General features: G+C 31.4%; 1 protein-coding gene across 2 annotated transcripts in view; it reads left to right on the top strand.

Annotated features, from left to right (window-relative positions):
• Window positions 1-2274: 2274 nt before the first annotated feature.
• The window catches only part of LOC139495284 (transcription factor 12-like), a 73824-nt gene continuing 48164 nt past the window's right edge, over window positions 2275-27934 (top strand). For both annotated transcript variants that reach the window (XM_071283589.1, XM_071283590.1), the window contains exons 1-4: window positions 2275-2489; window positions 5818-5905; window positions 13441-13549; window positions 27655-27761. In XM_071283589.1, the coding sequence (XP_071139690.1) occupies window positions 2428-2489; window positions 5818-5905; window positions 13441-13549; window positions 27655-27761 (366 nt within the window). In that variant the 5' untranslated portion in view covers window positions 2275-2427. The remainder of the gene's footprint in view (window positions 2490-5817; window positions 5906-13440; window positions 13550-27654; window positions 27762-27934) is intronic.

Genomic DNA, 27934 nt, shown 5'->3' on the forward strand with positions numbered 1-27934 from the left:
ACTTCAACTAAACTGACTGAAAGATTATGATTTCATCATATGAACATCGGGCACAATCCTTCCCGTTAGGGGTTTAGTATCATACCATCATAACATATATGAGAAGAACATAACCCGTGTCATGCCAACAACTGTTTTTAGAATAAATGTGTTTAGTTCCGATGCAAAGACCTTATCAGTGACTCAATATTAACGCCAAAATATGCAATCTTTAATGACTTGACAACAGTATCGTAATTATATCCCTTCTTAATAAGTCTATTCAAAGGTTTTGTAAGTTTCTGAGGTGAATACTGACACCTTTGTGCTTTATAAAGAATATTACCATAAAAAATTGGATGTGAAATACCTGAACGTATTAAAAGTCTGCATGTTGAGCTATATTTACGAATAATGTCTTTATACCGATGATAAAATTTAGTAAATGTTTTGACTAGTTTGTGATATCGAAAACCCTGGTGTAATAATTTTTCAGTAATACATAAATTTCTCTCGTTAAAATCTAAAACATTGTTACATACACGAGCGAATCGTACAAGTTGAGATATATAAACACCGTAAGATGGTGACAAGGGAACGTCACCATCTAAAAACGGATAATTAACGATAGGAAATGAAAAATCATCCCTTTTATCAATCATAAATTTTAGTATTCAGCTTTCCATTAGTGATATAGATATCAAGATCGAGAAAAGGGCAGTTGTCATTGTTAGTATTAGCTTTATTTAAAGTAAGTTCAACAGGATAAATTTCATTAATATACATACTGAAGTCGTCATTATTGAGAGCCAAAATATCATCCAAATATCTAAAAGTATTATTAAATTTGTTTATCAGATGTTGTTTCGATGGGTCTTTGCTTATTTTTGTCATAAATTGTAACTCATAACAATACAAAAACAGGTCCGCAATAAGTGGTGCACAGTTAGTCCCCATTGGAATTCCGATAATCTGACGATATACGGAATCCCCAAAGCGAACAAAAATGTTATCTAGTAAAAATTCAAGGGCATATATAGTATCAAAGCATGTCCAATTAACATAGTTTTTTTGTTTATTGCTACTAAAAAATGACCTAAAAGAGTTTGAACATATATATTCACATTCTGATTTTTTGATAAGCAACCAAAATTTTTCCCAAAGGGGGGGGGGGGCGGGCCACCTGGGCCCACCCCCCTAAATCCGCCTCTGATATTTTAACAGCATTGTCTGATGTTTTATACATATAGTTATTTTACAAATATTTAAATTTATAAATAATGAAATTACATGAAATATTTTCACAAATATTTGCTTATTTCTATTATCTATTTAGTTTCATGGTACTATATAAACTTGAAGAATAAAGGAATAATCAATCGTCAAAAATATTCGACAAGACCATCGCAGTATATACACCACATCCGATGGCTTAATTCTGTTTTTTTGTTTTGTGCTTAAAACTTTCAATGTAAATTATGTTTTATGTTTTATGCTTTTTAAGTTTGAAGTTTCTTTACTTTTTTTTAAGGTTGGTAAGTATTCTATAAATTATTATCAATATAAAAATGACTGGTAAAATAGTATCTATTTTGAGAATTATTATAAATAATAACATAAAAATAATTCAGTAAACATTCTTAAGATGAAAGAAACGCGGAAAATAATAAATTGAAAGGGTAACACATATATCCAAACACTTTCACATTGTATTTCCGTGTATATAATAACTCAATCCCTTTTAATCTGCTTAAACAAGATTAACGAAGATTTTCACACCTTCGATGTGATCATCAATTCGTTTCCGAAACTATTTCATTCAAGCGTGCACGTTGACCCCATTCATAACGATCGGTTGAGAGGTAATCTACATGGGGTAATAGGTGTGCCATCTGAAAACAATAAAAAAGAGCTGAAAATTTTGTGAAAACAGATGACTTTTCGGTAAGGTGATTTACTTATTAGATTTTGTTTATAGTAGTTTTAAAAACAAAAATGTTTACATATTTGAAAAAATAATTATTTAATAAAAAGTCCCTTTTGGAACCTTGTTGTATATTGCAACTTGGATGAAAACATTGGACACCTCACGACTCTCTTTAATTTTAGTCCGCGATCCAAAAATGTTTCTCCTTCCTGTGAAAACAAGACATTCATATATCAACATTATTGTATCCAAAATGTAAAAAAATGAAGAGTTTATATTTTATGTCAATCAATGCAGTCGCTTGATTTCAACCCAATAATCAAATAAATGGTAAACAAAGCGATTTCAAATGTCAGCCGCTCCGCGTAGGAATATCAACTTCGGTACGCCGTCACGACAAAGAAAATATCGAACAATGTCAGAAAATTAAGGATAAGGTTAATTTCAAGTGCATGAAAAGTCCTTATAACTCATTGGAAGTTAAAAATTGGAATCCCTATCCGTAGGGTAGAGTTTCAAGCATGATAAATTCTGACGGGTTGGAAGATCGCCAGGGCGGTTGGCAAAATCGTCGCCCACAAAGGTAAGGCAGCGTGGACATGAACCCCCCTATTTTTGGTAAGAACTGTCGCCATATTCCGATACGTTCTTTAATTTGTAGACGTGTTAATGTCAAGATCTCAATGTGTTTTCAATGACAGTAAGTCAGATCCACACTTGACAAATAAATGCATCCATTTCTTTGGTGAAATATCCTAAACTTTTTTGAAATCCGATACCATGCACGAAAAAAATATTGATGAATCAAATTAATACATTCCGATCAGATGACCGTCACTAAGATGTTGAAGATGCTGGTCAATAGAAATTACACATCAAATTTCAGGAACTATTCCTTAAAATGAAAATGAATATAGTAAATAAATACACATCCGATCTCTTCGACTATGTCGTTCATGTTATGACCAGCTGTAATTGTTCCAACTGTTGCTCGTGGGAAAGACCATATTTTACAGAACAGATGGTCCTACCATTGAGAAACACACGGCACCCCTTATATAATCAATGCTAAACAACTGTTCATGTTTTTTTTACTGTATCAATATTTAATGCAGCATTTGTTTTAGAAGGACATGCAATTTTAATTCACTATTTATTTATTTTTATTATGCATTAATATTATTTTCGTTGTTTTTAATATGTCTACCTTCTTTTGTCGAAATGTTTTCAATGAAACCATGAGAATCTACATGTAGAACCAATGTTTATGGCTTAATTTTTACTTGAATTTGGATTATTATTGACAAGACTTTATTTTATTCCAAATGCAATCAGCCTACTGTCTGGCCATGACTGTTTGAAATCTTATAAGGTCAACGATTATGCCAAGTTGGAATTTAAATTTTTATCTCTTTCATGACATGTCCCGCTCACATGAGATGTTGAATATAATATGTAGGTGTTAAGATTTCCAGGTTCCATTAAAGGCGAATATATGTATACTTTGAAATGTTTAACTTTACTACATGTACATGTACACTCAAGCTCGCATTGTGTAGAGAAGAGATAGTTGTCAAAAACCTTTTTCCCCTTGCCATTGGGGTTAAATATAGAAAATTTTATGGTCAAAATCTTCTTAAGCCCTGACCACCACTTTTCAAGAACTCTTTTGGATACTACATGCACTGACTACATGTACATGTTTGTTGACTGGTTTTAATAAATTCATCATCTTTGGTTGCTAGATTCATGCTTGCCATCTTCTCATATACATTTTGTATTCCAATTTCTGACTTTTCTGTACATAATTATTTGTAAATAAAACATAATTTAACTTTAATATTTACTTATACATGTATCTGTGTACTTGACTTCCAACTGTTTACATAAATTCTGTTGGAATAAAATTTCACGAAATAATTAATAAAATCATTTCTAAATTATTTTTTACAGCAATACGTCTTTATTTTATCATTATTTCTGACTTTTCTGTATAGTAGACTCTACTTCCAAATAATAAGGGAGAACTGAAACTTCACCTAAACTTTTCTAAGGGAGATAATTTGTGGAGCTGGGTCAAACAAAAACACTTCAGACTGTTGATACACATACATGTATATATAGCTGTTCACCTTGTATGTAAGTTACATGTAGATTTGTTGAGTTACTGTTCATTTCAGTCTTCAAAATCTGATGTCCATTTTAATTTATATTGTTTACTTTTTTTTCGAATTTTACAAAATATAAGAAAGCATTACTTGAAAGGTTGTCCAATTAAAAAGATAAATGCATGCAATTCAATTAAACAAAACATGTCTTTTTTAATTCCAATGTTTAAGAAACATTTTAGGGGAATTACCTGTTCTTATACTACAAGGTAACAGCTGATATAAAATGTTCTGATGGTTGTTAAATTTTTGTTCATTTCTATAGCCTCTTTCTAAGCACTATCTGACCTAGATGTAGGTCCCATGTCACAGTCTTCACCATGAACTTTTAAATCTATAGGGCCAGATTTCAATTGTTGGACAAATTTAGTTAGATTCTGGTGGCCTGTAGAGATGATTTTTACAGGCCCAAAAAGGAGTTTTACAAGCCTGGGCAGATGCTCGCCCGGCCTGTGGTTCAGCTTGAAGACTGCCATGATAAAAGCCCTAGTTCCAATGCTTGTTTAACAAAAAATAATTTTAATTGACATGTAAAATATATATGCAGAGATCCATCTTGTTCTGTAAACTATTTGAAAAAACTTTAATAACCTAAATTTTTGTTTTCACCACAATCCAAGTCAAAACCCTATGTGACATCTCCCTGTGTTTGACACCACACTTGTAGCTCCTAATTGATTTGGTGTCAGTGTCAGATAATTTTGTCAGGTCTGTTTTAGTTTATTTACAAATTGTCTTTAAACAAGGGGATGATTAAGAGCTTGTCATAATTTAAGTTCTCCTTGTCCACTGTTGACATATTATAACCTTGACCTTTACATACAAATGTATCTAGACTGGGCCTCTCTGCCTATGTTTTGAATTGGGAAAAGGTCAGTTGATTCCCTGGGGAGCTCAGTAGAAATTCCTTTTTCATGTATTTCTACATACACGTGTATCAATTAATAGTCTGTCTTACGTGTATGTGTTGTGCCAAAATGCTGCATTTTCGGGTTTCTCATGGACTCATCATTTTCAAATCTGGATGCATCATCATTCTATTAATTTAATGTAATTCCCTTGCTCTATTTTGTCATGTACATAGATTGAAAAATCACTATACACCGAATACTGTGGATTCATTATTATTCGTTGGATACCAATTTCGTGGTTTTCGTGGGTATAAGTGAACCACAAATTCAAATATTCAACGAATAACACACATTGACATTCTATAGGCTTTGCATGCAGAGATTGACAAAACCACCAAATCAAATATCCACGAAAATGCTGGTTTTCCGAAATCCACAAAAATTGATACCCACGAAAATAAATGAATCCACAGTATCCAATAATTCTATTTAATTTTGCATACATGTACATATTGTAAAAAGGATAAACAGGACTGGAATTACCAAACTTTAAAAGTAAGAAAATGTGGTATGATTGCCAATGAATGAATGAGAGACAAACTCTCAAGATTCCAAAAGAGACAAAATGACACAGAAATTAATAAATGTGTGTCACTTTGGCCTTCAACAATGAGCATAGCCCATATATGGCAACATGTATTTGACGGTACATTGCACTATTTCAGATTTATGGAGGAATGGTAGCAAATTTTGGTGATCTGACGGATGTGAATATCCATTCCGATAGAGAATTTAATAATTTTTTATTTTTCAGATTTATGGTGCTGAAGAAGTGTTCATTTTGATAAAAACAACTTCAATATTTATTGCACTTTTTATTGCACTTTTTCAGATTTATGCATGGAATGGGACCAACATTTGGTGACCGGATGAATGTTCATTCTGATAAAGAACTAAATGACTTATTAGACTTCAGTGCAGTAAGTTGAAAGCATTACATTCACTTCGATACAGTATTACTAACTGTTTGAAAATACCATTGAAATTAATTCATAACTTGTTTTAAAAAAAAGTCAAACAACAATAAACAAAAAATGTTTTAACATAGATTTATTTTAGTACATGTATTGTTCATATTGTAGTGAACAATTTCAAACTGTGAATCTATTCTTGGGAACTATTTCCAACATTGTGTTCCCAAAATGGACTTTTTCACACAATTAATATTCCAAAGTATAAAATGTAAGAACAACAAAGATACTTGCAATCTTCACTCTTAATAACCACAGACCCGGCAGCCCAGGCTTTTAAAATCCTCTTTGGACACTTAAAATCATCCCTACAGGCCAACAGAGTCTTACTAAAAATTTTCAAAATTTGAGCTGCAGGACTGTAGATTTAAAAGTTTATCATGATGAAGACTGTGTGAAAGAGGGGTGAAAGATACATTGTACCAAGGGACGTTCAAACTCATAAATGAAAACAAACTAATAATGCCAAAAAGAAAAAGACAAGCAGACAAATAAATATTTCACAGAACACATTGAACATAGAAAACTAAAAGACTAAGCAACACAAACTTCGCCATAAACTGGGGGTAAAATGGACCTTGACGTCAGAATTTAACAACATTCTTTAAATTGTCCTAGTTATTTATGGTTTTGACCAGTCTAATGAAGGAAAATCCAGAAAAGAGCTTTATTTATGGCTTTGACCAGTCTAATGAAGGAAAATCAAGAAAAGAGCTCCTGACGTACCACAGTTTTTAGTGTTAATTCTTTTCTTGAATAAGGTGTTAATTCCATGGTAGAAAGCAAGATTACATAAAACACCTCAGTAAATTGTGTTAATCAAATTATTGAACATACATGTACATGTAAAAGGTTTGTTTTTTTCCGAATGGTTAAGCCTCAGGATAATGGTTGAAAATATAAAAAAGAAGATGTGGTATGATTGCCAATGAGACAATTCTCAACAAGTGACCAAATGACACAGAATTAACAACTATAGGTCACTGGACATCCTTCAACAATGAGCAAAGTCCATACCCCAAAGTCAGCTATAAAAGGCAGTGAAATGACTATGTAAAACAATTTGAACGAGAAAACTAGCAGCCTAATTTATGTAAAACATGTTTTTTTTTAGTTCTTCATAATTAAACTTATCAACAATGATCAATCCATGCTGATTTCAATAAAAAAAAATCTTGATATCATACAAATTTAAAAAACAAGATAATGCTTCATACATGTATGTATGCTTATAAATATAATGTGTTTTCTGTTAGAGTTGTGTTCCTTTGATATTGGCAAGATATACATGTACATGTACATGTACATGTACATGTACAAATGTATATACATGTATATAAATATGTAAACATACTTCTTTTAATTTGTTACTTTTACACATGTTTGTATATATATATTTCTAGTGGTTTTGGAATGTGTAGTCTGTAGAGCTGAGGTGACAACCTTTTAAAATTGTGTTTAAACAAATGTATATATATATATGGGTTCTTCAGTTTGTTCAATAGGAAACCTAAAACCTGAAGTTTTAATAAGAATTTATTAGGAAAAAATTAAACTATTCAAAACTGATCTTTTTAATTTTAAGAGCATTTGAAAGAAGAATTGAAATTAGTGCTTGTCAATTTTAACATTTATATCGTACACAGGGAATTCGTCAATTTAAAGTTTGGGGTTACATTTACCGTGCATTGAGGGATGATTTCAAAATTTCTCAAATATTTTCACTGCACTAAATGTACTATTTAATGCTCCCCAGTATTGAGATTTCAAATTGCCTTCTCTAGGATTTTTATCACACAACTTTTTAAAAAGTTTCAGTAATTTAATTAAGCTTAAGTTACTCTATAAATTTACGAAAATTATCCACTACTGTAATTTTAATGAAAGATGGGAAAAACTCTGAAATTGAAATTATTTGTGTGATTTAGTTCAAAGAAAATAAATACAGTTCCCTTAGATGGCCCCTAAAAACGTCATTATAGAATTTCTTGTTATCCCTTAAAGGGCCTCCCCAGCTGTTCCCTTACTTGTCTTTTTGGTATATTATTCAACTTATTTATGAAAAACTCCAAAAGATCAATATCGCTGTAAATTGTGTAGATTTCATTGTAGATTTCTGTGGGTTGATCTGTAAATTTGTAATTGATCAATTGTAAATAGCTGCCCATTAAAATTTATTGTGTTTTGGTGTGTTTTCATTGTCACAGTGTAATTGTCCTTAAGTTATTTGAAGTTTTTTTGTAGATTGAAAAGAAATTTAGGAAAAATAAGTCGCAGATGTTGAAAATAGTTTATGTCTGATTTCCTGTCTTTCATTGCATTGGAAATACTTTTTTTGGCATTTAAACATTCTTCACTTTATGAACAGTTGTAGAAAATATGTTAGGGCTTAAAAACTTAAAACATCCTGCTAGTATATCAGGGGTTCAAATTTGCCGTAAAGAAGGTTCAAGACCATTTGAAATCTAGGTGAAATGTCCTCCATGATAAATTCAATTGTCCTGTATAAAGTATCAGTGTAAAGAATGGAAGATTCACGACATTGTTATTTTGAAATTAAAAGTCCTCTGTTAGAAAAGGCAGGTCTATGACCTTGAACCCAAATAAATATGAACAATTGATTTTTTTGGTAACCTCCCCATACAAAAATGTAGGTCCTGAACAGTCTTCTATTTCCTACTCCATGCATTAAAAATCTAATGACCAATACAATTTCAAACCCCATTTTTCCTCACTTCAGTTTAAATACTCCCTAATTACTTTGTTAGGATTTTTTTGAGGCAGTACAACTTTAAGAGAGATTAAACCATTTAAATTTGCCACCCTTGGCAAAACAGATTTGGAACACAAATAGGGGGAAAGTACTCTGTGTTCGTTACTCAGTGAATTATGGTGATATATGATGATATATCACTACTTCTTTGGGTAAACAGAGACATTTCACCTTCAATAACCCTCCATCCTCTTTTGGGATATTGTAGATATTTCACCTACCAGCAGTGACCCTGTTCACCCCACTGTTTTAGGATATATTTCCAACATGTAAATCATGTCTGCTGACTATAGAAGATATGAATATCAGCAGCACAATCAAAATGAAAAAAATAGTTTGAATAAATTTAAACTACACTATAAACAAATGAACTATTTTAATTCCATGGACAATTCTCAATCCATTTAAGTACATGCAGTTTGTTAGACTGACCTTGACCTCTTACATTTTTCTGGTGAAATTAGTAGCCTGTTGACAGATGGACAGATTGACATGCACATTGTTGCTTCTATTTTAGTCATCTGTCAGTCTGAGTAGAATATATATTGTCCTACCAATTGTAAAAAATAAATTGAAAAATATCGGTCATATCAACAAGTGATTAATTAAAAATAAGTGAAAGAAATTACGGTCAGTTTGAAGGCCCAAATGTCTTCTGTTTGCTAGAAAGATATTGTATCTTCCTAGAAGTCAGTGAAAAGCCCAATGATTCTTTCTTTTCAAGAAAACATCAATCATTGCAGGATCTATGTTCTTCATTTTTTGACACTCCTCAGCTTTTGTCCTTCACATTCATATTGACCTCCAATTTGGAATTAGTCTAGAACTGGATCATCCAGATGTTTTGGACATGTCTGTGTAATAAAGTCTGCTCCAGTCCTGGCTGGTACTTTACCAAAACCTGCTTCATGTTTATTTATTGTTTATTAGTATAAATACTTACTATTACAAATACTAGTCTGTGACCTTAGACTAGTGTAGACTGGAATTAAATGAGTCCTTGACTGACCACATTCAGTTTTCAAACTTATTTCAAATTCATAAATTCTGATGATTCTTATAACATAAGAGGACTTTTTAAGTCGAGAAATTTGAAATTAGTTTAAGCCAAATACAACTGTACATCAAGGTGGCACATTTTTAATGTGTCTACTGCAGTGTCTTTTTGAACAGATAACCTCAACAATGTTTTACTCTTTACCCATATGTCATGTTTGGTCTTTCATTTTATTATTTTGATATCCGTTCCCTAAACCCTTTCCTTTCATTGTATGTGTGGAATTGGATCCCTAAAACCATGGCTAAATCCACCAAACTAGGAATCATTATACAGTGGCCAATAATTACTTATATCCCGTCATTTGTCAAATTGAACTCTGGTAGATAAAGGTAGTTAACTAGTTGTCTCATTTTGGTGATCATGTCACATCTTAAATTCTGTAAATGAAATGAAAGATTTATTTTAATTTGTAGCTTTTTGTGGTTTTTGATTTTTTATACAAATTGTCTTCAGGTATTTCCTATTCTTAGATATCCATTCTGTTTAAAACCCAGGTTATCAGAGGTATTTTCTGTTTGTTTACATTCTGTTATCTGATATTGATCCTCTAGTCTGTTTCACATCTGTCTTGGTTCCCATCAAACCTTGTTACTGGCCATCTGATCCAGCCACCTGGAACTCCTCTGCTTTTGCCCTTGACATTCAGGGAAGAAGAGAGAGAAATAAGTCAATATTTTCCATATTGAATTCTGGCCATCTGATCCAGCCACCTGAAACTCCTCTGCTTTTGCCCTTGACATTCAGGGAAGAAGTGAGAGAGAAGTCAGTCAATATTTTCCATATTGCATTCTGGCCATCTGATCCGGCCACCTGGAACTTTTCTGATTTTGCCCTTGACATTGTATTTGATGCAGAGAGAAAAATCAGTCAATATTTTCCAAATTGCCCTCTGGCCATATGATCCAACCACCTGGAACTCCTTTGCATTTGATGCATAGGGGAAAATATAGGTCAATATTTTCCATATTGCCCTCCAATATGGCATAAGTCTGGATCTGCCAGATGTTATGGACAAGGTCGGAAGAATGTTTCATTGAATGGAGTAGTAATGATCATATTATTTCTGGGCAGTGGGTGAAGCAGATGGAAAATCTGTGTCATTTCAGTGCATAAGATTATTTACATTTTATGATGCAACATTTGCAGGCAAAAAAAAATGGGAAAAAAAACTACGGGAAAAGACCAGATGGTCCATAGTGCACCATTCATAAAATTTATTACTACTGAAGAATAGTAGCACCAGATGGGGAAATTACTGCATTGCAAACATTATGGGGAGATATTACACAGTTGTAAAAATATCTTGTTGATATAGAATGAAATGCAATAGAGATTCAGACCTTTATGACTTGATTACCATCTTAGTACCATGAGGGAGATGGCATGCTTTAGGGATGTGAAAACAAGGGGTTAAAGAAGTAGAGACATTCATGCAGGTTCTGGAAACATGACAAAGGGGGGGGGAGGGGTAGGACAAAATTTCCCAAAAAAAGTTATTTTGGAAATGATCACTATAATGTTACCTCCCTCTTCCATTACTTACTAGTAAATTTAAACACCGTTTATTATATTTGTAACAGAAGTAAATTTGCACTTGTTTGTAGTTCTAATACATATTTTGTGTGGAATTTTTGTATTGTGTTACTATATGTGCATGTGTGCAGACAATTCAAAAAAATAATTTTGAAGAAAAATTGCTCTGCTCCAAAAACGATTCCCAGTTCTTTGAATATTTGAAAAATGTAGCTGAAAGGCATCGATCTACCATAACATGATATTTCTATTTGTACTTGGCATTGAACTAGAGTAAAAAACTTGCCAAACCTCAAATATATATATATATCAGTACCTGTTTTCTATGCCTCTTGCAAATTACATTTATTTTCCCAAGACAATACTATAATCAGTTGGCCATGAAAATTCTCTGATTCCGTTGGCATTGATGGTAATTATTTACTAACTGTTAGTAAGAATGTTTGGCCTGTCTGTCTGTCTTTAAAAAAGCACAAAAAATCTTTTTAGTGTACATATTTATGGACAGATTTATCATTTAGATATAATTTGATACCAGAAAATTTAGCATTAGAAAAATGATTCATTAAATTTTGAAAAATTTTCAATGTTTGAAATGGATTCTAGCTTGAGGATTACAGTTAACTTCATGTAAAATATAGGGGAATTAGGAAAAGTCTTGTAGTCTGCAGCATTCTTTAGAAAAATTTTGGACCCTGCAGGAGAAATTCAAAATTGTGTGGATTCCTAAGATTAAGTTTTCACTCGAGTCTTATGACTATGCAGTATGGGCTTTGCTCATTGTTGAAGGCCGTACAGTGACCTATAGTTGTTAATGTCTGTGTCATTTTGGTCTTTTGTGGATAGTTGTCTCATTGGCAATCATACGACATCTTCTTTTTTATATTATATGTTTTTGGTTATATACATGTACCCACAAAATCCACAATTATATATTAGTGCATAAATTTATGTAATGTACAATGTATGTAAGTGTCATGAAAATTCAAAAGAAACCTGTATTAAAAATAAAAAAAACCTGAAGAGACGCAAGTAAGTGAATCTTATTAGATCGTCTTCTAACTTTTTTCTGCTGACTATTCAAGAAAAACTAATAAACAGACAATTTTGAGGTTATATAAGTATTATACCTATATCATCTTGACATCATAATCTATAATTAAACTTTGTGCATTCTTTGGTGACACACGACCCTAATTTTGTAACACAAATTTGTAATTTATACACAAATGTTACACCTGGTTGTTACTTTGTCTGACATATCAAACTTGTAATGGATTCTTCAATGGCACGAAAGTGAAATTCTAATATGTCATGGCGCTGGAGGGAGGGAGGGTTAATTCAAACACATGTTTACCTTCAAAATTCCATGCACCAATAACATGAATGTAGAAAAAAAATTATTCCTTGAAAAACACAATATTGAATTTTAAAACGACATGGCATATCATGGAGGGATGATTCATATATTTGTTTACCATCTAGTAACAATGAAAGATGGTTTGATTTGTCTTAAATACTGCAGTCAAATCTGTTTTTAAGGTCACCTCTGTTAGGTCAAATCTGTCATGTCAGGTCACCATCTTCTTGTCTCATTAGTAATATACCTATGCATTTAGAATCTATTCTAAGATCAGCCTACTCTGGTCTTGAAGGTGACCTCTATCCATGTATATGTATATGAATTGAGTCCGTAGATCTATATCCAAACTCACAGGCCAATCAACCTAGTATATATATTCTGATTTTAAAGGTTTCGGTAAAAAACATACATTTACTGTTGTCATGTGACTTTTGTTTTTTTTTCATCGTGATCTCTCTAGGTGTCAGATGGTTCATAAAGGTACAAATTCCTTTGAATTATATATCTAGATCAAGTTTTGTATACTAAAATTGATCAAGAGTGGTCAAAGATCCCAGGATTATATTTTGGTATGTCTAACCATCATTAGTGGCACTTAAATTACCTCAGTAAGATGCATGGCTACAAGTAAATCAAATACATAGTTGATGAGCATTTGAAAAAGAACGAAAATTCTGAAAGGTTTAAGTATAAAAACTTTGACTATGATCTGGTTCACTTGTATCTGAAATAAAAATTGTTTCCTGTATTTTCAGATGTTTTCCCCACCAACTGGAGGAAATGGTGGCCACCCTGGTAACCACCCTGGCGGACACCCTGGTGGTCATCCTGCTGGTCACCCTGCTGGGATGAACTATAAACAAGGTTTGTTAACTCTTTATTAAAGGGAACTAACTCTTCTGTCAACACTTCCTGGTTGAAGGTTTAGATCATGTTTTTACAAAGTGATGTTGATCACATGTCCAGTGTTCTGGAAAACTGACAGATCTGTAAGTCCTGACCACGGCACCAAATATTATGTATGTCCACCATTATGAGTATATTGGTGGTCCTGATATCCAAGTAAAAGTTTGTGTTGGTTTTATATATTGGTTTTTTTTTTTTGGCTCTCTGGTTTAATATCACATCTGATTACAATACATATATATATATATTGTTGATACTGAAATATATATGCATGTAATTATTTATAAATTAATCTAATCTTATTTTTTATCTACATGCATGAAAAATAATTGAAAACAAAAATTTTCAACAAATACTGTACATGTGGACCACCAAATCTTTAGTCTTGGTGGTCTGCATGACCACCAGGCTAAACATGAATTCAAGAACTCTGATGACTTAGATAACTTCTTACATCATAGTCCCAGACACTAGAAGAGCTGTGTTTGTATTTTTCCTTTGAAATTAAACCTCTAAACAGAGGCCACCTTTATAACATTAACACTGCATTTTACTGGTTGAGGGGTTATAATCTTTCTTTATGTATTAGCTCAAAATTTGATTTATAGCCTTTCTTGTGGGGCTAAAAGACCACTTAGTTTAAAATTCAAAATATACCAGTCTCTGAAAGTTCTAAAAAAGATAAGTTCTGATCATTCAGTGTGTCGTTCTAATAATTTCTTTTCCTGTTTTGAGCCCCATATAAGTTTTTGTCGTGAATAAAAAGTTGAACAGGTGTTAGACGAGCCACAAGTATACTACCTGTGTGATAAATTTTACCTGAAGTTGTACAAATTTATTAGCCCTCGAGCGATCATGTTATGGCTGGTGCTTTTGTTAACATTATCACCTCTTAAGCTCCGGATAATAGTTTATGGTAAAGAGAAATTGAATTTCTTCTGAAATGGAGAAGTAACTGATCAGCCGATTTCTTAAAGCCTCCTCGAGAAATCGCTGTAAATAATGTAATTGATTATTTTGTGTAATAAGTTTCTTCGGAAAGATGGAAAAGGGTAAAATCCTTACTTGGGAGAATAAGAATTAAGACTGGACCTATAAGTGTGTGGGATAATGTTAAAAAAAAAAAATGAAAACTGAACATTTTTCCCTGTAACCAGGGTCACTTATTAAATTTTAAGCAACTGCTTGATTTTAAGAGAAAAACGTGGTTGTGAAACCATAATTAGCAAAGATTTTATTGAATTTTTTTATAACTTTCTTTATTGAAAGAAATTAAGGCAAATGTGTCCTTTTTCGAACACCCTGAATAGCTTTCAAATCAAAGAAATTATGTGCCATATATAAGGGGTAAAATAGAAAACATCCAGAAATGTCTATCAAAAGTATTCATTTTTAAAGATCTATATAAATTATATTTCTGAATTTTAAATTTTAAATATGACCTAGACAGTTTTTTTCTCTCCATAATTCCTAATTTGAAAGTCTTTCTAAAGATGAATTATTGATGAATTAAGTCTGTGGTTTGTTTCTAATATTTCATTTATACAAAAAAACATCAAAAAGAAATCAAAGTTGTTTTGATATAAGAATAAATTTGAAATTCCTTATTCAAATGTTCATAGATTAAGATTTTCCACTGTCACCGAGTTCTTTAAAAGAGTCTTATTATACATGTATATAGTAAAAAACTGGTCTTATTTAGATTTCAGATTATTGTCGTAAATTTTACTATAATGTTCATTTCAATATTAAAGAAATCAACGCCCGTTAAATTATCGTGTGGGGAGGCCAGGTGCACTATTTCAAAAGGCTAAAATGTATAAGTATTACATATCATTTTAAGTAGAATTTGCATGGAAGTAGAAAAAAATGGGGTATATTTATCATCTTATTGTTATTAAAACATCTCATACAGCTATTAAAATGAAGTTTGATAGTGATATTATGAAAAATGTTATTTAATATTTGTTTATTTTGGTTTGGATGAGGCTGACCATTTTACTGAAGATACCGTTCGAGTTGAAAAAGTAGAGTATAATTTGCAAATAATGCAGAATAATGTGCCAAAAAGATACAGAATATATAGAAAAAAATGTAACAAAAAGAATAAAGAATAGGGTTGTAAAAAATAAAAAGAATGGAAAAGAATAACAAGACAAAAAAAATTAAGATGAGAGTAGAATACAGAAATGATCATACCCCCTCCACCCAATCCAGAACCTCAAAAAAACTTCAGGAGCCTGTAATTCAGTGGTTGTCGTTTGTTTATGTGTTACATATTTGTTTTTTTACGTTCATTTTTTTTACATAAATAAGGCCGTTAGTTTTCTCGTTTGAAAAACTGCTACTTGTAAATCAATTTAAAGTACCTGTATATATTATATATACAAATATATGTATATGAATTGAGTCCGTAGATATCCAAACTATTTTTATTTTTTGTGGAGGATTTGTACCAGTTAACTGATTGGCCTTAATATATGATTAAGACAGAAAGGTGTAAAATAACGTAACCACAAGCATTTCCTCGCCTTTTATATTTCTTTAATCTACTGTGAGCGATTGAAATATTGGTTTAAATTTTACTACGATCATTTCAAAACTTGACTTAATTATAATTTAACAAGTTCAATTTAAATTTGTAATTTTGATTTTGACAAACCTAGGCTAGTACGAATGTATTTTAAATTACCATACACAAGTTGTTATTTGTGTATTAGAAATTTCGGATGTCATATATAGTTTTGTTACCTCGGATGAATAACGAGAAATTTATTTCAAATAATTCATATTTAGTGATTGATCGTTAAATGATGCGATCAAGTTAATAATTGATTTATTTGGTTTAGTGATTCATGATATATATAAATATACATGTACACGTAATATAATAGATTTTTGTTCAACTAGAAACTGTTCTCAAAGTTGTTTCCCTAACAAGTGCACGGTGGTCCTTGAGTTCAGTGTTTTTGAATATTATTTGTATAGCTCAGAGGGGGATCCTTCTGTTAGAAAAAATAGATTGATTATATAGGAAATGCTGGAAGCATGACTGGAGCAGGCCCCCTCTTAGTCAGTTAGTGGGCCCCCACTTCTGGAACCGCCACTGTTGCTGAATACCTAAATTGTATTGATCCGTTACAAATTATGGGGGTCAGGATCTTTGGAAATTTTGGTGGACTTCTAACATGATTACTTGTATAGTACTGTACCTGTATAATTGTATAATTGAGGCTTTATATATGTAGTTCAGGGGTGGTAATGTGGGCTTATTGTTTTAATTTTACAGGAGCGTAACTTGCAGAAATAAGACCTTCAGTGAAAAATGGGGTTTATGGATATAAGTGAACTGCTTACCAAGCTAAATAATTATGGACCTTACGATTTTTAGCTCATCAAATTTTTATGCCCCACCTACGATTGTAGAGGGGCATTATGTTTTCTGGTCTGTACGTCTGTTCGTCCGTCTGTCCGTTCGTTCATCCGTCTGTCCCGCTTCAGGTTACAGTTCTTGGTCAAGGTAGTTTTTGATGAAGTTGAAATCCAATCGACTTCAAACTTAGTATACATTCCCTATGATATGATTTTTTTAATTTTGATGCCAAATTAGAGGGTTTACCCCAATTTCACGGTCCACTGAACATAGAAAATGATAGTGTGAGTGGGGCATTCGTGTACTGGGGACACATTCTTGTTTTCTAATAATTAGACATGGATTGCATTACATAATTCATGTCAGGGCTTGGTTGCTGAGTGGTCTAGGTTGTTTCTGCTGTTATCACTAGCCAGTCAACACTGAGGTTGTAAGTTGAACCCCGTTTTTGCGGGTGCACTCATCTCCAAGCTTAAGTGACAAGCTTTGTCAGTTTTCCTACCAAGTTTGGTGGTTCTCTCTGGCACTCGGGCTTCCTCCATCAATAAAAACTGGCAACCATAAAATAGCACAAAAGTGGCATTAAAAATACAAAAATCAAATCAAATCATTACTCATGTCAGACAAATGATTTAGAAGTGCAGAAATAAAAGATATGACAGCTTTCTATTTCAATAAAATTATTCTCTGACGTAAGCCATTTTCTTATCTTTTTGTCTATTTGAAGAAGGCTAGAATTCCATGGACAAAAATTTTGAGTTGACAAATATACAACTTATTACCTTTTGAGCTAAAAAAAAAATTGTCAATATTTTCCCTCCTCAATGATTTTTTCCCCCCTAACTATTCCAACCCATCCTATAATGTTCAATAAGAAATTGTTTAATTGTAAATAAATAAATGAATTATACAGTAATGTAGCATAAAACAAAGTATTATTTGATGTAAGAATATAAAAGACAAAAAAAGACCGATATTTAAAACAGGTTGGTTGCTAAACATCTGCGGCCTGTGTCAACATCGGCAGCCACTTTACGGAACAGCTGTTGCCAATGTAAACATTTCTATCTGATGTTATCTTGTAGTCAATCAGAACTTAATCAAATTTCTATATTTTAAAATTTTACACACACAAAAAATTGGAGTTTCGCAGTGATGTGAGTTATTGTAAGGTGGTAATTATTGGTTTAGATTAATTGATGAAATGTGTGGTGTGTCATTTTCAGTTACATTTACTGTTTGAATGGTTTTACACTAGCAATTGTTGAGGCCTTTTATAGCTTACTGTTGGGTGTGAGCCTAGGCTCCATGTTGAAGACTGTACCTTGACCTATAATGGTTTACTTTTATAATTGTGACTTGGATGGAGAGTTGTCTCATTGGCACTCATACCACATCTTCCTATACCTATGTAGTAAAATGCAGCAATGTTAGTTTCCTCATTTGAGATCTTCAATAGCTTGCTTGCTATGTTTTCTATTAGTCTGCCTGTCCTCTGCAATATGTACGAAATAGTTATACATTTGTATTAAGCAAAAAAAATCTTCAGTTTAAAAAGCACTCATTTTGTAGAAGTTAATATTGAATGTTGTACGGTAGATTTTTAAATGTTTCCTTTAGTCATTTGACATTTTAGTTTAAAGGGATTAGGGGAGTGGTTACGATTTGAGATTAAACCTTTTAATCACATTTTTGATACAAATTGTTTTCTTTTAAATGATAAGTCGTTTTATTATCATTCACAATGAGAGAAAAAAATGGTGTTTGCAGATGTTATAGCTTACAAATCTGTAGAGTGAGGTGAGGGAGTACAGTTCTTATAGAACCAGTTTGGAATGTACCTGATTTGGTGCATTAGTGAATAAGGATATTTTTATTTTCACCCAGAGGCACCCATCTATGGTGGAACAGGGTACAAAATGGCCAATTTTTTTAGTGCCTCTGTGTCCAACTAGGTGTTGCTTGCACATGTATTGGAAAGTGAGTTCAGGCTTTGTCTTTTAATATTTACTGGTATACAAAATTCAGTTTTATTGAACGGGAGTTGAAGTTGACTGTCTGTCTACGGTAATAGGAGAGGTTTCAATTACTAAATTAACCTGAGCCGTACTGAGTAGTGTCTTCATTAGAAATCTAGTCAAAACATGGGAAAGGGTTACACACTATTCCCATTATGCATGTTCATTATACAAAGATGAACTCAAAACCACCCCAAAAAAAATCCAAAGTTTAATCTGTTGATTATCTGAGGTAATTTTATCTTATCCTCTTCCATGTCAGTGTTAAGTCATGGTGTATCCAATTTGTAACATGTAAGACTGAATTAATTCATTGAAGAATGGACTTGAATGGCTGACTGTAGTATTTCACAGTTTATTAGACTGGCTGTATTTATAAGATTGAATGCTCACAGCTGTAGTATTGCACAGGTAATAGTTACTGGCTGTAGTATTACACAGTCTAATGAACTGGGTGTAATTACTGTGACACAAATAAAGGACTGTTGTGATTTACCCAAAATTGATTTAAATGGAACAGTGGGACAAAACCTTCTGTGTTGTCTGTTTAAATCTGACCTCGTCACCCCTTTATAAGAGATTGTAATACTACACTAGATAAAATAGGACAATCTTCTGCCAGGTGATTTCAAAGGCTTAATTGAGATATGTCAATTATATCATTTGACCCTGATTAAAGAAATTTGATCTAATGTGGAAGAAATTGAGGGGACTGAAAATCATTGGAGGAGGTTATATTCATAACCATTACAAATATATTCGTTAACTTGCCAATTATTAGCAAAGCTTCTTTTAAAAGGAACTTAATATACATGTAATGAAATAGTGCCACTGGTATAGAAAGAAAGTTTAAGTTAACAGAGATCTATGAAGATTGTTTTAGTAATTTTGGATAAATTAAAACTACAATAAATTTATCATGCTAAATAAAATATCAAAATATGCGAAGTGCTGGTAGTTGAAACTCAAAGAGTATAAAGATAATTTTTTTGAAATTACTCACAAAGAATAGATCACTTTCGGTCTGGTGAATTCTTATTTTGTACATTACTGAAATATAAATGATTCTTAGTTTTTGTAATTTATTCAATTAATTATGAAGAAGCTTTTAAAAAGTTTGATCAAATAACAAATTTAAAAAAAAGAAAATTAAAAAATGTCATATTTTAGTGATGCATGTAAAGAAGATCTTTAGTTCAATACATAAGGGACAACATCAAAAGTTCAATGTAGGATAAAAAACTTAATTCACATAGTTTTTCACTGACCCCCCCCCCCCCCCCCTCTTAACTTAAATTGGGAAAAATTGATTTACCAATAGGGATATATGTAAAAATGGATTATTTTAAATATACAAAACTTGCAGAATTTAACCCCCCCTCCCCAAACTATTTGATTTAAGTTTCTATCCTACATCAATCTTTTGATGTCGTCCCTAAACTGTCCTAATTTCAAGGATTTCAATGTTTGAATGGCCTGAATAGAGTTGATGGAATTTAGATTTATTAATACAAAATAAAACCTGAGGTGTGAAAATCCTTAGCCACTTAAAAGATTAAGTATTGGGACTTATATCTTATAAAGGTATAACTTTATTGGCCATTGGTAAATAGAAAGGTGTCAGGGTTATCTAATCCTGATAGATAGATGTGTCAATTTGTGTTGACACACTAACTTTTGACTGCTGTATACAAGTATTACACATGTATAATTGTGTGTGTAAAGACACCTGAATGTTATTGAAATGTATACACATGTCATATAATAGTTTAAAGGGTGGACAATGGTTTAAAGACATCTGGCCTGTGAATTAATACATGTACAAAATAACATATACAATGTATGTTGCACATACTTGTTTAAATAGTGGTCAGTGGTCATTAGGCCAGTGAAATACCTGTTGGAATTTATGCATATATATATATAGAATTAAAAGTTTGAAAACATCCATGCAAAAGTGATAAAAAAGTAAGAAAACAGAAGAAAGAACATCAACACGTTATAGGCCTTGGAAAGATCTAAAGTTATAAAAAAGAAGATGTGGTATGATTGCCAATGAGACAACTATCCACAAAAGACCAAAATGACACAGACATTAACAACTATAGGTCACCATAATACGGCCTTCAACAATGAGCACGTTAACTTTTACATTATTTGGTTTTTGGTGGAAAGTTGTCTCCCATTCATATACATGTATAAACAATTAGGGAACATTAAGATTTATTGAAAGACACCAAACGACACAATTAAATATCGAATGGTATTGAAATTTACAAGATAAATGTCAGAGAAAGAGGTGTGAAAACAAGAAATTGAGACAAATGTTTATTGCGATGTGTTTAATGTCAATATAAAGGTTAGGTTTGTACTGTTCTTAGACTTCTTTTATTTATTTATTTTTTATCAAACATGAATATGAAATATCTGCTGCTGAACAGTCAGCAATATGCGGTCAATTTTTCATCTTTCTCGGTATGGTTTCGAAAGTTTGCACTCAAATATAGTTCTTTTAGCTACCTCCTTAGCTACAAAACCAGGTTTATATAAAAAAAAAAGAAGATGTGGTATACTTGCCAATGAGACAACTGTCTACAAGAAACCAAAATGACACAGACATTAACAACTACAGGCCACCGTACAGCCTTCAACAGTGAGCAAAGCCCATCATTCCTTCTGAAAATGTCTATACCAAGTCAGAAATATAACAGTTCTTTTCCATACATTCCATTGGTTTGTAAAGGAAGAGATATATATTTTATGAGTATTTATGGTCTCCACTACTTTAAATTTTTTTGCAGTTTTTGTATTTTTGATATACATTTTTATGAAACAAATAATGAAATATATACATGTATATATATTGAAATTATATGTTTTAAATGTCAGGGGAAAAGGTGTGAAAACAAGAAATTGAGACAAATGTTTATTGCAATATGTTTAATTTTATTTCAAAGGTTACATTTCTACTGTTCCAGACTTTCTTTATTTTTTTTTTTTTTTATATCAAACATGAATATGAAATATTTGCTGCTGAATGTTCAAATTTCAAGGAAAGGTGTGATAACAAGAAATTAACGACAAATAATTATCATGATGTTGTTAATGTCATTGGAAAGGTTATATTTCTTCCAAACTGAGACTACCATTATTTTTCATTAAGAATATGAATGATATATTTGCCCCTTAACGTCCAACAAAATTTGATGAATTTTCTTCATTGTTTTTCTTTCGTATGGAGGTGAATACTTGAGCCAGTTAAAGTTTCAAATGTATAAGCCTAATGTACTGGACATCTGCTTATTTTTTGGACTGCATTAAAACATCTTCCCAGGTTCATGTAGGATTGTTAGGATTGTAATACTAGCCGCTGGGTGTTCTGTACCCATCGTCCTTCAATTAATCATTCACGGTTGAGGTAAATGTTAGGTAAATAGAAATACATAAGTGGGTTTTTGGCAACAGTATAACTATATGAGTTTTACTCCTTGAATTTTCACTATGTTCCAGATATTTTAATGCTGTCTTAGGACTTGGCACTTTGTAAGGAAAAAATTGTTCATGATATAGGAATGTATGGTGTGCAGGTGGGTTGCTGCCGAACTGTGTCTCACTCTGCTATAATTAGCATGAAAATGCTTTGACGAAGTATTTTCAAATGTAGATATGTTTATGGCTTAAACCAAATATAGTTTGTATTCTAAGCTTTGGATGGAGGTGATCAATTAAGTATTTTTGTTTATTATTTCTATTTGAAATCAATAGTTCACAGTTTGGTTAACAATTGTGGAATTCAGTTTTTGCCATCAAGTTCAACACTAAAGTGTAAATTTTTATGATAAAAATAAATTTTACAGGAACATATGTGGGAAGGCGAGTTATATTTACAACTTTCATTCCTTTATAAAATATATAACACGTATATAGGACAGATTTATTTTTAGTAAGGTTGCCCATTATTAGACAACTATCGAACAAAGTACAAATATGTTAACAACAGTAGCTCATTAAATCTATAGGTTAACCAGTACCTAACGTTCAACAATGAGCAAAACACCACATTATTTTAAATTTTCTGTAAAAGCAGGAGGATGAAAGAGTTGTTATTGCGAACCCTATCGTAGTTTTCCATAGATTCACCTGCAAGTTACCTGTCCATTTAAACTTTTGGCAGTTCTATTGTCCCATCTAACAAATACAACAGGTATTGTTCTCTGTGTAGTTTATTCACTCAGACCTTTAAATTTCTTCTAGGAGAAATATATCACTCATTGATTAATCTACCTGAGTAAAAAATTGAACTGTCAATGAAGAAAAAATACTTATACCAATACTAAGTAAGGACTCAAAAAACTGCATGTGGTGTTGTATTCATTCGATACCTGGAGGAACTCGTTTTTAATGTGTTCAATATTACATTTGTAATACTGATTCAAAAATTAAAAGTTGATTTCTGATCAAATATTCAATATTTTTGTGTGTTTGATAAATAAAAAATTGAATACTATTATTTTTAAATTAAGGTCTTCATAAACATAAGTCTATAAATGAACAACAACAAAAACATGTAAATTCATTGGAAAATACTAAAAAATGTGTCTGAAATAAACTTTTTAGTATTAAACCAGATTTTATATTGAACAGATTGAAAATATATTAATGATAATATTGAATAAATACAATATTGCATACAGTTTATGTGAGTTATTAGAAGTATTTCAATAAAAAAGAAGATAATTTTTTGGTCAGGTAAATTAATCAATGAGTGATATATTTCTCCTAGAAGAAATTTAAAGGTCCCAGTGAATAAACTACACAGAGAACAATACCTGTTGTATTTGTTAGATGGGACAATAGGACTTACAAAAGTTTAAATGGACAGGTAACTTGCAGGTGAATCTATGGAAAACTAAGATAGGGTTCGCAATAACACATTTCTAGGCTTATTCCAATGTGTATTGATCATTATTACAGACCAGATGGAATAGCAGGTATTATTTGTAAGGCCGATCTGGAAAAAAGGCTTCTGGTTTACAGGGTACCTAAATTTTGGAATAAGAATAACAATGGCTTATTTCGAGCAAGTTAATCACACTGGATTAAACATAGACTTTTTATTTGTAATTATTTTATTTTTGATGATGAAACATGTGAAATTACATACTACAGTATTCGATACACATTTTAAAAATAAAGTAATACTTGATAAATCAATTAAGTCATATGGATATAATAAGATATATATATAGATATTACAAAAAGATTTTGTTAATTAATCAAATAAATTAAATAAAAGCTGCTTCTAACAAATGCCATTTCTGATCCATTTTTGCCTTTTGTACAGGGGTTTGTACATAGACTTGTGGTATATATCTATGAGATATAAGAATGACTAAAAAAAAAACTGTGATCAAAATGTCAAGCTTTGCTCACATGGATGTGACAACAGTGTCTAGCCAATGAAATTTCAGCCTTTAAAATTTTGAATGTGCATTAATCTGACAAAATCAGAGAAGGGTTTTTTACAAATTTTCTAAATTTTAGATTACTTCAGACATTTTTTACTATGCACAGCAAGAAGGCTCATACAATTAAAAAAAAATCTTAACAATTTATAGCAAAAAATTCACAAAAGTTAAAAAAAAACTAAATTAAAATTAACATTGGTTGAGAACTTTTGTGTTGAAACGTGAGTCAATTGTTTAACATCTTTCTTGTGTTAAATGTTTAACCTTAAAGACAACATTTAAAAAAAAATAATTAATAGATGTTCTACTTTGTTTAGAAAAAAGAGTCAATTGTTTAACATGGGGGCTAAGTGTTTAACCTATAAAACAATAATTTCAAGATTTTTTTAAAGGGTGTTTAAGCATTAAATGAAAAGTGAAGCAATTTATAATCACATGTTTTAATGTGTTTAACCAAAAAGACAATAATTTAAAAAACAAGAAAATCAAACAATTTTAGGATTTTTTTTTATAAATCAGGTTAAGATATAATAAAATTGAGAATAGAAATGGTGAGACAACACTCTGACCAAAAAGCATATAACAGCTGAAGGCCACTAATGGGTCTTCAATGCAGTGTTAAAATTCCACACCTGGACTCTGGTGGTCCTCAGCTGGCCCCTAAATAAAATTGTGTACTAGTGAAAAGGGATGTCATACTAAACTCCAAAGCATGTAATAAATTCGAGTCAATTGTTTAACATGGCTTTGTTAAGTGTTTAATTAACTTTGAATACAACAATTTTTTGAAGAAAAAAAATGTCACAGTTTTTAGATGATTTTTTTTAATGATAATTTAATATAAGCTTGCAATGAAACGGAGTCAATTGTTAAACGTGGTGTGTTAATTATGAGTTTTAAACACAATTTAAAACAAACAATTCACTAAAGTAAGTCAAAAAATTAGTTGATAATGTTTAAGCATGTGATGAAACGTGAGTTTATTGTTTATCATGGTGTGGTAAATGATAAATGTTATGTTAACCTTATAGACAAATTTTTGAAGAAAAAAATCACATTTTGAAGAAGACAATTTATTAATGATGTTTCAGCCTGTAATGAAACGTGAGTAAATTTTTTTTCAATTATAATTGTGTTTAACTTTAAAGACAACGAAATTTACAAATTTAAGACAAAAACTATTAATGCTGTTTAAGCATGTAATAAAATTAATGAAATAGGAGTCGATTAATTGTTTCTAAATGCAAAAATTCACACAATTTAAGAAAAAGAATTTCAAACAATTTTAAGATAAAAATTAATTAATGTTGATTAAGCATGAAATGAAATGTTAGTCAATTGTTTAACGTTGTGTGTTAAGTATTTAACCTTAAAGACAAAAAATTCAAACAATTTTACAAAAAAAATTCAAACAATTTCAGAAAAAAAAAATCCCAATAATTTTAAGATAAAAAAATTAATTATTGCTGATTAAGCATGTAATGAAATGTTAGTCAATTGTTTAACATTGTGTGTTAAGTATTTAACCTTAAAGACAAAAAATTCAAACAATTTTACAAAAAAAATTCAAACAATTTCAGAAAGAAAAAAATACCAATAATTTTAAGATCAAAAATTAATTATTGCTGATTAAGCATGTAATGAAATGTTAGTCAATTGTTTAACATTTTGTGTTAAGTATTTAATCTTAAAGACAAAAAATTCAAACAATTTTACCAAAAAAATTCAAACAATTTCAGAAAAAAAAATTAATTATTGCTGATTAAGCATGTAATGAAACGTTAGTCAATTGTTTAACATTGTGTGTTAAGTATTTAACCTTAAAGACAAAAAATTCAAACAATTTAACAAAAAAAATTCAAACAATTTCAGAAAAAAATAAATCCCAATAATTTTAAGATCAAAAAATTAATTATTGCTGATTAAGCATGTAATGAAACGTTAGTCAATTGTTTAACGTTGTGTGTTAAGTAGTTAACCTTAAAGACAACAGAAGCTATCTTTAATCCATTGTCTAATGGTCTGATCAATACGGAAGAATTGTAGAATGTTGTTTACATCACTCTCCCTACGGCCAATTATAAAGGAAAGGCTAATAGAATTGTCACAAGTGAAATCGTTGGGAATTCACATCTTCAGCTCGTTTAATTCCGATCGCGGTTTGATTTGAATGGAAAGGCTGTCGTCAGTCCTGATGGGGCAACCGTTACAGGAAATATGATTGGATTTTTCGATTATATGTCGCAGCGCCGCGGATTACTTTTGTAATGACTTGTGTATGTTTATCAATTTGTCTGTAATTTGTTCGGGAACACCTTCTAAAGTCGTCCAATTGTTTTATCTAGCTTAGGAGGAAATTATGGTTCTCTATTTATACACCAGTCGTTAATACCAGTGTAGAAAAATTGATTTAAAGTGACTAAATTTACACATTTGGTAATATGACAGAAGAGGTTGCTAGTCTTTGAATATTTTTCTTGGCAGGGGTCAGAGTTCTTGTAAAACAATGATAATTATTTGTAGAGTACAATTTAACAATTAAAAAAAGTGGAGTTCTTAATATTTTTGTAAAATTTGGATTTGAATTCTCAATCTGTTAGATCTTTTGTAATGAGTTAGTCCTATTTGTTACAGAGGTTATGTAATACATTAGGTAGCTGTAGAGTTTAAGTAAAATATCTTAGAAATATATAGTAAATAAAGTAAGTTTAAATTGGGAATTTTGAAAGTGAAACTGAAATAGGAATCAGATACTTTGATAGCTTTTAGTTTTAACAGAATAAATTCAGGTAACTTTTTCCAAGAGCATATCTTACAGTTCAGACAGATTTTGATGGCACCACCTATCCACCCTTTTAATTTATAAACATGTATAGAATGTTCAAAACTCTAGATTTAATATGGATATGACCTTAGTACCATTAATTTTCTTTCCCATCATCAGACTTATGCACAATGCATGGTGCAAGCATAAAAATGAAAGAAAATAAATACCATGTTGTCTTTATGGGCAACGATCGGCTTGAAAAAGGGACATTAAATAGATTTTTCCACTCCATACACATTACCACCACTAATATCACCAACTGTCAGCAAAAGTGACCAAATCTTTCTTAACTGCAGTGTAGCTTTAAAGATGACATTATCAATGTGTATTCAAAATTTGAAATCAGCAGTTTAATTCATTTTGTGTTTATTTTTCAGGTATGGATGATGGAAATTGGCAGCAAGGAAACCCCCCTCCAGGACACGCCCCTCCCGGACACGCCCCTCCTGGACATCCCCCTCCAGGACATTACAATAATCACCAGGTTAGTCTATGTTCTTAAAATAAAATTGAGAATGGAAATGGGGAATGTGTCATAGAGGCAACAACCCAACCATAGAGCAGACAACAGCCAAAGGCAACCAATGGGTCTTCAACGCAGCGAGAAAATCCCGCACCCAGAGGCGTGTTTCAGTTGGCCCCTTAACAAAAATGTAT

Source organism: Mytilus edulis, chromosome 11 (genome assembly GCF_963676685.1).
Source record: "Mytilus edulis chromosome 11, xbMytEdul2.2, whole genome shotgun sequence".
In the NCBI taxonomy this organism is placed as follows: domain Eukaryota; kingdom Metazoa; phylum Mollusca; class Bivalvia; order Mytilida; family Mytilidae; genus Mytilus; species Mytilus edulis.